The sequence below is a fragment of the Perca flavescens genome, chromosome 1, assembly GCF_004354835.1.
Source record: "Perca flavescens isolate YP-PL-M2 chromosome 1, PFLA_1.0, whole genome shotgun sequence".
NCBI classification, from domain to species: Eukaryota; Metazoa; Chordata; class Actinopteri; order Perciformes; family Percidae; genus Perca; species Perca flavescens.
Window position 1 is genome coordinate 27,894,225 of NC_041331.1, and position 12,948 is coordinate 27,907,172.

Sequence of the window (12,948 nt, forward strand, 5' to 3'; positions counted from 1 at the left end):
AAATCAATCAAGCTAATTGGTTGATAGCCATGATATAATAACCATATACACTAACTATGACATCTAATTCCATTGCAAAATATGTATCACTCTGCGTCTATGAAAAAACAAGAGACTAACAAACTATCACAGAGTGAGATTGTTCATCTGCACACCGCCATGACACAGAGTAAAATCGGCAAAATATCTCTTTAAGTGTACACTATAATTAGAATATTTTCACCGATTTACCTTTTCACTAGACTTGAACGTGAACGTGAACATACCATAGCCTGTCTTGTTACTTCATGTATCAGCCTTACGTGCAGCCTCCCCACTGTCTTTCCTACATTTTCCTACAGCAATAAAAAGAATAGCTATACCAAACTAGATTATCACACCAGGAAGGGTTCTTTGTTATAAAATGTGATTCTATTCAGACATAAAATAAGTTGCAACACACTTTTGGCTCCAATAAAAATGTTGTCCATTGTAAGATCATGTCCAAAAAATATCTTACATCTTAATCAGAGCCAAAAATATATCTCTTTTTCTGCTTTTTATAGGTGAGAGAAAACACAGATACAGTAGATCTCACCTGCCTTTCTTCCCATTTTAATCATTCACATTTCTTTAATTTTAATTAAATATTCAAATGAATTATCTATCAGCTCAACATTTGTCTCCTTTTTGAGTACAAACCCGACACGATGGAGATCTGTTTTTGTGAGGGGTTCTGGGTTCACTCTAACTTTGTCTGCAGCTCCACCATGTCTCAGCATAGCTTTAGTCTAAATTGAAGTCAGAGTGAGAATCAAGGTGAATATTACAGAAATACTGTAATAACTTAAGATTTCTGCTATAAGCTTGAGACCGTATGGTATGTGTCACTTTTGCATTTCCCCAAATTTCTATAGGTACACACAATCTGAAATCTAACCCTTGTACTGCCATTCTGATCTTTGCATGCCAGGATAAACTGGGACAACGCTGAGTCTAGATTTTCTTGTTTGGGCACACTAGGAGATCAGATCTGTGTCATTAATTGTTAAAAATTAGACATTTTATTACACCTTTGGAAACCTTGCAGCCTCTAATTTTCAGGCTCCATTATGCTATCTTGGCTCCATAGGAAATATCCACTGAATTGATTTAATCAATTAAAATAGAAGCATGGGGTGCACTCCAGCAACAAAAAGAGAAGAGGCTCACTATCTTGTAAGCAGATGCTCTACTGTTGTTTACAGATGTCTTGTTTATTTCTGTGAGAAGATTTTGAATGTGTCCTTTCTGTCTTTTTGCCTTCTTAAACTAGAATTATAGTGTGTACACACATCCGCATATCTTTATTTACAGTGCCACACACTGGTATATGTGTTTCTGGCTGTCTGACCATGACCATGAGCCTGAGACTGTGAATGACGGCTAACAATGGATATTATAATACCAACAACATCCCGTAGTCATGCTTCCAAACATAATCACCAATTGTTTCAGGACACTGAGCTGCCAATTTAAAATACATGGATGTGACAACCTTCTCTTGCCAAATGTTTTTCTTTTCAGTATTTGAGGTAACTCTGATTTCAGTGAATTGAGTTTTGGCCTGAAATATAACACTATATTATAACTTGTGTTTCATGGTATGAGTTGTAAGTTTTCATTGTCTGACATCTCATACATTTTACTCACAATTTGTTATCATTAGTGTGAAAAATTGATTTGTGATTTATTGTTTGTGGGTAAGACAGTATGATGAATTGAGGCTGAATGAATGAAAACATGGGGAACATAAACAAAAATTCATTTAGACAATAAAGAATCACGCAGGTTAAAGCAAATGCCTCAAGTGTAATGCCAGAATGATGTGCACGGAGAGTGAAACAAACAAGAAACAGGCCTGAAGACACTGAAAGATACCCACTGAAAGCAGGAACATCTGTGATCACAACCAAGTGCAGCATCTTTCGAAAAATAAAATTATTTTGAGAGAACACTGCGAGAAATAACAAGCTTGGCAAGTGATTTGAAACTGGTGCATTTTTTTTAATCCTGCAGACTCATGTATGTTACTATGATATTTTGACTTAAAATACCAGGAAATACTGAATGCTAGGTTGCACTTGCTAAGCTTATGTATTTGTTGCAATGAGGTTCCAGCATTATTAAGCAGGATGTAACTTACTCTCTGCACACGAGGTATTTCTCAAACAATGGAGGGGCTCTGGGCGCAACTGTCGACAACAATAATTGTGCATGTTGTCTACATAGTCTATCTCTTTGTCCTCTGCCTTACATGACCAATTCTCGAACATATCACAAATATGCTGTGAGCTCTTTAAATAGGTGTGTTGAAATAAGCTCATGTGCATCAGATATGTTAAATGTGTTGAAAGATGATGCTTGATAATGTGAGTAGTTGGGGACACTTGCAACACATCTTTTTAAAGAGTTAGAGAAACAGTCACATGTTGTTTCTGATAGCTCACACTGTCCGTTAAAAATAATCTGCCCATATTGGTTGGATACTATTAAATCTTTGTGTACTATTTAGCATACCTTAAGAGTACTGTATAGTATCTCAGAAAAAAGATGGAGTGCAAATAAAACTAGCAGCGTGGTCCATACTGCATATTATGGTTGTGACCCTTTCTGTATATTTCTGCCACATATTACAGCAGTAACAGTATTCAGTATGAGCTCTCAGAAACACCCACTGTTCTAAAAACACAATGTCATTAAGTGACACTAGAAGCTCAGAGGTCAATGGGTAAACTGATACCAACTTTCTGGTTGGCTAGCATGTTGGCATGGCAACAAAATAAACAACAGTATAGCATGTGGTCACACCTTCTGCTAACAGGGAGTGTGAAATATAAATGTGTATATACAAACACACTGTAACCCTGTATTTTGTCATTTTGTCATCTTTTTAAAGATAAAAGTTTTTGAATAAAATGCTCTCTTTTGAATCACTTATTTTTCAAACCCATTTCAGACCCAAAAATTATTCATTTTTTTCATAACCCAGTCAGAAAAACACACTAGTGCAAAATTTGTGCGGTTTAGGAGTTTATATAAAGTTTATATTTTGGGGTCCCCAGCAGCAGTGGTTTGGGAAGTCCCATGGGGCCACTGGGTATTTGAACATAGAGTCTGTTCATCAATATCTTCACTGAAGAAAAATGCCAGAAGAGACAAACAGAGACAACTATTTGCCTCTGTTTCCATAGCAACCTGTCCTTGTCTCTCTTTTCCAGCACGACTGACAGAGGTGTCTATCTGTCCGTTTGTCCGTGTCCATCTGTCTAATTTCTGCCAGTCAACCAATCTGTCTGTTAATCTGTTCATCTATGTCTGATTTTGTGGCTGGAGCTTATGCTGTAGAAAACAAATCAGTCATCACTTGACTGATAATCCCGACCGGAGTTACGAGAAGATAAATCATTTCCTGGATTTGGCCACAGCTGATTGCAGCAGTTGACGATCTTGACAGCTTATTGCCTCCAGGCTTCCACTTGTTCAGCCACCAAGCACAGAATCCTGGCTAGTCCAAGAACATGAATTAGTTGTCTGACTCTTTGATTGTGTTAGACAGGCCTCTGGAAACCAGTCCATTGTGTCTTGTTTTCTGCTTCAGCACAGTCTATCTAGTGCTAGTGTGGAATATTGTATATAGGACTGATTTAGATGTATAGTATCTCTATAGAATATTTGAAAATGTCCAAAACTCATCTAGAACTAGCTCCCAGGTTCTCGTATTAAAGCTGGTATGTTTTAGCCTAAATTAGTTGCCAAATACTGTAGGTAGACATTGTCATAATAGGCAATACAGTAAGTGGCAGAAGGTAAAAACAATCACAGGAACTTGACTGACACCTCAACTTACCTAACTCTGTGATTGTCCTGCTATATTAAATCTAGTCCATTCAGTTCTCCAAGTAGGCTAAAACAAACCTTTAAAACGTATCTGCAACTGTTATCTGACCCTGGCTTGTCTAGCACTAGTCAACCTCTCCTAGTACTAATCTAATACTAGTATCCAGTACTGGATGAGAGTATCATTTTCTTTAAAGGAATTGGTCTGGTTGAACTTGTCACTGTATTGACTGCATTTGGTTGTCAACTTTACAGCAGTCTGTACAATTGATATCAGCTTCCACCAAAACAGACTCTGTAAACTGTATATAGGTCAGAGAGTCCAGTCCTGTCAAGTCCAGAGTGAAGTCCAGTGGGAGGTTATTGGTCCAGCACCAATGATGGTTTTTGTGTTGACACATAGGAACCATCCAATCACTATTTGATGTCTGGAGGGGGTTGAAGGGTGGAATAGTGTATGTGCTTCCCCCTGAGGGTAGAACCTTGCATCGGTCAAACCCATGTGTGTGGCCTGCATCAGGGGAGTTAGTAAGTTAAGAGTTAGCCTATTACCACTGTGCAAACTTGGCATGGAGTATGGGGTTAGGTTGGGTTAACCACCATTCAGGTTGCATGGAGAGTATTCAAGGGCCATATTACTCTGGCCATACAAAGCCCTTTCCATAAGGATGTTGGGTCAACTTACACAGGATGAGCACTGTTAAATGAGGTTGTTGCTCTTGGAGGAAGTTCAATTAGTCGTACATACCACCTTATTGTGTGTTTTTCATTGGTGTCTGAATAGCAACAGTGCTTAAGAAGAATTCTGGTCCCAGAATTGATCTCCTGAATAACATATTTGACGACGCCATTGTCTACTCCCTTGTGTATTGGTTCAGACTTTTTTTGCTCTTTTGGACTGTAGGGAGAGGTGGATGATACAGTTGTTCAGGTAGGAGGTGGAGCAGAGCTTCATAACTGTGCAGATTATGCTGACAGAGGACCAGCATGCTACAACACAGACTGCTCACAGTGACAAGTCCAAATCATTAGTTTTCTTCTTTCTTCTCTGTTTGGTTAAGCCACACCGCAGACTGCAACATGGAGGTTGGACTAAACCACTGTGTAGGTAGTGGCAGGTTTGTAAGACTATACCACAGTGCAGACTGTATTGAGTGTGGTATCGAATCGAACTGCCTTAGCCTCTGTGGGCTTCATGTTGGTGTCATACATTGGGTTTTCAAATGATGCCTGACCATTGGAGCTCTCATGGCCGACATAGCCATTGAACTGGACCTTGGGACGCGTCCTGCAAAACAAAATGAGAAGAAAATAATGGTGTTCATGGCAGGTATTTGGTTTCACAAGGATATTTCTGCAAAGTTGTATTGGCATGTTTGGAAAAAAAGACAAAAACAGTAAAACGAAATGGGTGCAGTTCTCTGAAACACAAAATGAAAAACAAAAACTCAGATATTTTAGGACAGCGAGATTAAGTTGCTCAAATTTGCTGATGTACTTATTATGTATTAGCTCTCACCAACTCTCCCATAGAAAATCACAGTCAGGCATTTCCAATAAAACAATCTCAAACCTGTTACTTGCCCAGCACAAAACACTGAGCCCCAGTAAATCAGTGACTGGTAAAAAATGTTGAGCATCTAGCAGCTAAATATCAAGATATTTTTCTCTGAAGTTGGAGAACCAACAAAAAAAGCCAGGAAATATTAGATTAAATTTTTGAGGTAGCCAGAAACTAATGGGATGCTTGTATTGCTCTCTGATTTGATGTGTCTATAAGTTTGTTTTGGAGCCTTTTTAACAATCTGAAACGCAAGTATGAAACGCAGAACGCAAGTAGCTTTGTGGGTGGATCTCGGGCGCTGTTGCTATTATAACGGCGGGATAAATGAGTCTTGCGCCCGACGCAAATCTAAAATGGGTTGGTTTGAAGTAGCTAGGTGTGGTTTGGGTGTAACGTGAAAATAACCAACCAGAGCTTCATCTCACATTCCCTTTAAGAGCAGGCGCGCTTGTTCCATGGCGGATTGCTATTATAACGGTGGATTTGCCTGGCGCACGCCAGCGTTAGCTGTCCGGGATGCGGCAAAAGTAATAAATGCCCGTCTTGGCCGGGTGGCGATGTTGCTGCGGCCTCTCGGGCGCATCTCCTCAAGTCTGGAGAGGATTGCTGCAGCCATGCGTGTTGTGACACGCTACATTATGACCAAGCATGCGCCCCTAAAATAGCATCTGAATAACACACCACTGACTTTAGACTAGCGCCACTGACTTTAGACCAGGTTTTTCCTGTTCTGTGGCGGAATTGTTTTCTGAAACTGCAAAATAGCACTAGGGAACGTTTGCGCCGGAACACGCCTCCTCTTTTCACTGAACCGCCCCTGGGAGCGCAAATACATTCCCTAATTTACCGACGTGGGTCTGTGGAGGGAAAAGTCTGCTGTGCGTCGGGTGCAAAATAGGAATGATACATGCGTCTGTGTACAAAAGCAATTGCGCTGAGTGCAAGATAGGGCCCATTAACTTATTCACTTGTGTGAAAAGTGTACACATTTCAAGATAATACCCACTACCATAGTGTTGTTTTTGTCAACGAAAATTATGACTAAATATCGTCGTCAACGAACCTTTATCACATGACGAAAACGAGACGCAACGTAAATGCTGGTCATGTGACGATGACTATAATTAAATGTATAATGCAATATTTTTGACGAATAAAAATTAGACTAAATGTGGTATACAAAATAAAAACTATGCTAAAATGTCTCTTCATTTTCGTTGACCAAAACCAGACGAGACGAAATGTTAAAACGTTATTTTGTCTCGTTTAGTCACGTTATTATTATTATTATTATTATTATTATTATTTTGCAGTATTTCTGTTCCCTGTGTCTCAATTCAGGGGTTGCATCAGGTCGCACTTGGGTTGCACTGCGCAGACGCAGGCGACGTTACTACCTCAAGCCCTGTTGCGGCATTATTTAATTTAGAAGCTACAGCGGTGAGTTAGAGAGTGAGACGAGCATAAACGACAACAAACAAAATGAAGTCTGACATAGAGAAAGCTGGGACCGTGGCCGGCCAGCCGGAGTTCGTCTTTGGGAGAAAAAGAATAAATGGGAATTTTCATTGACTAAAACGAGACTAAAATGTCATCAGGTTTTCGTTGACTAAAACTAGACTAAAATAGTCATGGATAATTCTGACTAAAATGCTCAGACTTTTAGTCGACTGAAACTTGACTAGACTAAAAAGTGTATGAACGTGATTAAAACTAATAAAAACTTAAATGACAGCTTGACACACGGACTAGACTAAAACTAAAATTAAAACAGGCCACCAAAAATAACACTACTACCATACATACACAATGCTAGAATTTACATTGCATGTCCTATTCAACAGTAGTACTAGTCATGGAGAGAGACCTGTACATAATTATAAGTGTTTAATATATTAACAATTATGACCACAACCAATTAAAAAAAATAATCTTCAAATTCAAATATAATCAAAAAAGTAATCATAAAACACGCTCTGTCCTTTCACCTGTCTTATTAGACATGTTGGGCGAGAGCTTTACCCTTGAGATTAAAGGCGCAAGTAGCAGATTTCTCGTAAAAAATCTACAAATTGCAGGGGGAATGATGGCAGGAGTGGGAACATGAACCATAACAACTCCCTGCTTCAGTGGTTCAGCTGCCAGTGCCCATCTGGTGCTCTCATGTGAGTGTGTCTGCTTGCATCCTGCCATCATCCTGCAAATGGTACCCAATGGTTTGTTGCATATTATTACTCAATGTGCCTGAATGAGGATTTTAAGAAACATACTGCTGGGGTTCAAACAGATATGCTGTGAAATATGACTACCCCATCATAATTTGTCTGTTTGTCGCAGATTACATTTTTGGATAATAAGGTCCTATAATCCAGTTAGATATAATCACTTACTTCCAAACCCTGTGGAACTATTAGAAGGGAGGAGAGCTGCAGCTGAAACACTGTTTGACTCTGACCTCATTAAGTGTGTGTGTGTGTGTGTGTGTGTGTGTGTGTGTGTGTGTGTGTGTGTGTGTGTGTGTGTGTATGCGCGCACACGTGAATGTGTGTGTGTGAACTGGTAGAAATCCAACCCTGGGGAGCCACTAAGCCTACCCTACATGCTCAATCCATTACTTTACAAAACTGCACACACACCAACACACACCACAGACCTCCCTGCATGGCAGTGGTTCAAGTTGCTGCACTATTTTCTGGTTGTGGCTGTAGGTGCAATAGCTTAGTTTTATTGGTAGAATGAAAAACAGCACACATAATTGCTTTGACAGTATTATAGATACTGTAAAGACATATGGGCCAATGCAGGAAGAAACCACAGTGTGCACACTCTCATCTTGCTTTTAGTTTGTTATTTAAGATTGTTTACCTTGTTGTTATGTAAAGAAATATTTTCTGTTGGCTTGCCATTATGTTGGGCTAGGGCATTATGTTGGCAAAGTTAACTTTACCACATAACTACTGTCAAGGTGAGAGTAATGAAAGTCAAAAGTAAAAAAATAAATTAAAAAAGCAGCAGCATACAGAAGCATATATATTACTTGTTTTGATTAGAACATTTTGACGTACATCAAATACTGTATTTGTTCTTGATGTAATCATGCTGACAGAGAGATGACAATGAGATCAAAGACAAAAAAATATCTGCGTAGCTTAAATGATTGCTGTTTTGGCACAGCAGGGCAGCACTGCTTTTAAAAACTTAAAGGTCCTATGACATGGTGCTCTTTTGATGCTTTTATATAGGCTTTAGTGGTCCCCTAATACTGTATCTGAAGTCTCTTTCCCGAAATTCAGCCTTGGTGCAGAATTACAGCCACTAGAGCCAGTCCCACAATGAGCTTTCCTTAGGATGTGCCATTTATGTGTCTGTCAGCTATTGAGGAGGAGAGAGGGGGGGGCAAGGTGGAGGGTGGGGGTGTGGCCTTGACCAACTGCCTTTGCTTGTTTGCAAGTCATGATGTCTCTCTCTTTCTCATGGGTGGGCCAAATGCTCTTTGTGGGCAAAGCAGAGAAAGGGGAGGTAAACTTGTTCCTTATGAAAACATAAGGGGGAGATTCCAGATTCGCCCGTCTGAGCTTACTTTTTCTCAAAGGTGGAGCAGGACACCCAGGGCTCGGTTTAGACCTATCGTCAATTCTAGCCACTTGGGGACCATAGGCAGGCTCGGGGAACTCACATTAATGTTGAAAAACCTGTGAAATTTTCATGCCATGGGACCTTTAAGATTACAATGACTTTTAGCTGATATAGTCTCTGTGTTCCATTTCGCTCTGAATTAATATTGATTTTGGTTTATAAGTTTTATTTTTATTTTACAGTAATACAAACTAGAGTAGAACAAAGTATTCATATTTTCATAGTTTTTATTACACATGTTGGTCAGTTGTGCAGCCTTACTAAACAGCATGAAGCAAAATCTCAAAACTAAAAACAAGGGATGACGAGTTTGACAGAGGATGTGGCGGCGGGCGGAGGTCTGGTTGCTGTTTGAAACCAGATGAATGACAGGTGCCAGTCTTACCTGCCGCCAGGCCCCCAGGTGTCTTTTGGTCTCTCATTGTCATCTGTGTCAGCAGACAATGTCCTGTATACAACCATCAGCTTTAATATACATCAACTATCATTGCACACAGCTAACTGGTGAGCAGGTTGTGTAACACAGTATAAGGTAATGTAATGATAGTGTTAGCTATTGGTATACTATGTTAACCGTACAGTCAATATCTGCATGGCCCTGTACACAGCAGTTACCATCTTAGTATTCACAGGATTAACTATACTAACATAGTAAAGCACATTACTAACTTGCTAACAAAACATGTTTGCAAAACATGTCTTTTTCCTGAATAACATCAACAGGTCAGGACACTACATGTTTCACTGCAGATAGAATACTGTAGCATACAGCTACCATAAATGATAAGCCAACGGATTAACGGGAAATAATGACTATTGTTGAGTTAAATGACTTTGTAAAACTTTGAGTGATGAAGTGCAGAAGTCAGAACATCCCTTTAGGTGTAGAATCTCACACAAGTCTTAAACAGAAAACGTTAATAATGACATTTTACCCTCAATATAGTTGTGTATTATCTGCCATCTTTAGGCATTGTAAGTCTTTTGTGAACTTTCTAGGAACAATAATTAATATCTAAGGTCAATGAGATTTAATCTTCATAGTACGCTTGGGGTTTTAGAGCTATAATTATGTTTGAAAAATGATGTAAACCTGCCTCTTTTTCCCAAAAAAGTATCTGGTCCACTCAATATATTTCAAAAGTGATTTAGGAAACAGGATTCATCAAACATGTATCCTCTACTTAGTTTGGAAGTGACTCACAAATAAATGTTTTCAAAGGAAAACATACATCATTACTCTCTTTACTACACAGGCTCTATTTCGGCGTTCATGTTTGTTCCCAATTTGGAAGGTTGCAAGTAAATGATTTGGTAATAGTCATACTTCTTTTACATTTGTACAGGGTTGGATTATTGGGTGATGCTTAACAATAATGTACTCCACAATTGTTTGTAGGATGTGTCAAGGCTTTCCCTGTTAAAGTGTTTATCATGTATATGTGATCTTTAAAGTACACATACAGTCAAGCAATGGATTAAACAAACTACATTTTTGAACAACTCTGCAAACACATTTTAGCTACTAGCCCGTATGGCAATTGCCATGGTGTCATGGTTGGTAGGCGCAATGCTCTAACGCCAGACACTCGTATCTTGCCCACTTGTCTGTGCTGCGGCAGGGCTGTGCTTGCACCTCTGATCACCACAAAAAGCAGTCTATAGCCATGTGCCCCTGCATTTGCACCTTCAATAAATTAGAGCAGTGTCTAAAAATACAATACATTGATTCTTTGTACAACAAAACCTGTCACTTTAAAATACTTTAAGTCCAGCTACAACTGAGAAGAACAATTGATAAACTGTGCACCAGTGCTCATATTTATCAAGCATCTCAGATTCATTCCTAGGAATTGTGCTGTAGGTTTGACCTTTCCTACACATTAGGACTTAGGAGTTATTTAGTAAGATTTGGATACTTGCTCTCAGGTTTTCTTTTAATTGATGCTTTAAGATCCAAATAAATACCATCACATTATTAAAGGACCACTGTTATATTCATTGTTGCCAGTTAAGTTTAAATTACAACATCTTGTTAATGGAGTTTTGCAAATAGGGCATTACATCCCTGACAAAATAAATCTTTTATTTATTTATTTCATTTTATTTATTTTTTTATTCAGCTGCCACCTACTGTAAACTCCTAACCAGCTAGAACAGTTCTGCATCTCTCCTTAAACCTGAAAATGTAGGATGACTTTCCAAGGCTAATAAAGTTTTTACTCCAAAGAGTAAAAGTTGGACAAATGATGTGCAACGGAAAAATTGTTAGGACTAATTTCCTTGAGAAACTCTTTTGATAAATGATAAATACAGTTTTGATGCCAGCCCCTCAGAATGAGACGAACATTTAGCAAAAGGCAGACATACAGTAATAAGGCTTTCATCAACAGGAGCCTTAAGAGACCGCAATACAATGCAATCCAAAGACTAAAACAAGTTAGAGAATGGGTGTTTCAAGGAAAGGTATGAAATAAATGACAGAATTAGGGAATAGTGGTGCACTGAAAAAATCAAACATTCAAACGCACTGAAAAACAAGTTGTATATGCATCAGTAAATAATTCGAGGTGGATATTTTCTTTTATTTATTTATAAAGTGAACCTGCTAAAAATCAACAACGCAAACACCTGTTTTGTATTCTAGTCTGCCGGTTGTCTGTTTTTAACTCTTGAGGATATTGCTTACCTGTGCTTGTAGAGGTAGAAGGCAAAGCCAGACAGGATGAGGGCAAAGAAAGGAACTAAGATGGCTGCTGCCACAGAGCTGCTGTTTGTGTAGGGGTTGGATGGGTCCATTGCCATGGTTACAGGCCCTGGGGGTACAGACACAGATAACCCACACATGCATGAACACCCTTTTGAGCATGTGTAATCGAGGCTTTTTGTATTATTAGTCTGTGTACTTGAGATCTGCTTCTCATGTTTACTCAGTCTGAAATTAAATTCATTTTACACGAACAAAAACATTCCAATAATATTCCTTTAATTTGGCTGAATATTTTACTTCCACTTTCAGTTTGATGTTCAGAAGATCAAGGCTGTTGTTTGTTGTGGTTGTTATTGGTGCTGATGTTACAGACAGACCTACCTTGCCTCGTCAGATGGAACTTGCCAAAGTCTTTACTGTGGATATGCCCCTGGTAGACAAAGGTCTTCTGGTCGGATTCTGCAGTAACCTGAAAAACAGAGCATTCAGTGTTCAGATTGTAGTTTGATCTTAGATAAAAGGTTATACACTGCCCATTCAGGTGGGGCGCTTCATTCACCCTGGTTTCCTAAATTAGTAGAGTTTAAAATGAACTCTTTGAACAGACAGTGGGAGATACTGTAAAGGTTGTTTTAGCAATGAAGAATTAAGTGGTAGGTTAAGTGAAGGTACAAAGCGCTGCAGAATAAAGTGCCAATTTGACACAGAAGTAGTACGGTGGAGGGTCTTCAACTCTGTCAACCAGAAGCACAGCAGGACGTTCCTGTCTTCTCCACTCATCAACAGTATCTCTCCACCTTCTGTACTCTGGTCTTGCCCTCCCTCCTTCTCTTCCCCTCTCCACCATCTCTTGTTTGGAGTCTGAAGCAGCAACGTTTTACCCACCAATCGACAATCGAAATTTCATTTTCTAACTGTAAAAATTATTGGTTTTCAGGAATCACAACTCAGCAATTACCAGCCTGACTCTTCTCCTCCGTCATGCTTTTCTCTAAATTGGCTGTCTATGTGCCTGCTTCCTTCCTTCTTACATCCTTCTTTCTTTCATCCCTGATGCTACTATCTTTTACAATCTCCCTTGCAGTCTAAAGAAAACAGCATTTATGCACATCAAAGATAAATTATGAATACACGGATCAAATGCGCAATAAATTAACAATATTTGAGCCCCAGATTTGTG

The 12,948-nt window shown here is 39.1% G+C and overlaps 1 protein-coding gene across 1 annotated transcript in view; it reads right to left on the bottom strand.

The window, feature by feature from the left end:
- Positions 1–4,986: 4,986 nt before the first annotated feature.
- The window catches only part of LOC114552891 (CUB and sushi domain-containing protein 1), a 351,480-nt gene continuing 343,518 nt past the window's right edge, over positions 4,987–12,948 (bottom strand). The window contains exons 73-75 of the mRNA XM_028574019.1: positions 12,150–12,237; positions 11,748–11,874; positions 4,987–5,146 (exon numbers count right to left, since the gene is read on the bottom strand). Coding sequence (XP_028429820.1) covers positions 4,987–5,146; positions 11,748–11,874; positions 12,150–12,237 — 375 coding nt within the window. The remainder of the gene's footprint in view (positions 5,147–11,747; positions 11,875–12,149; positions 12,238–12,948) is intronic.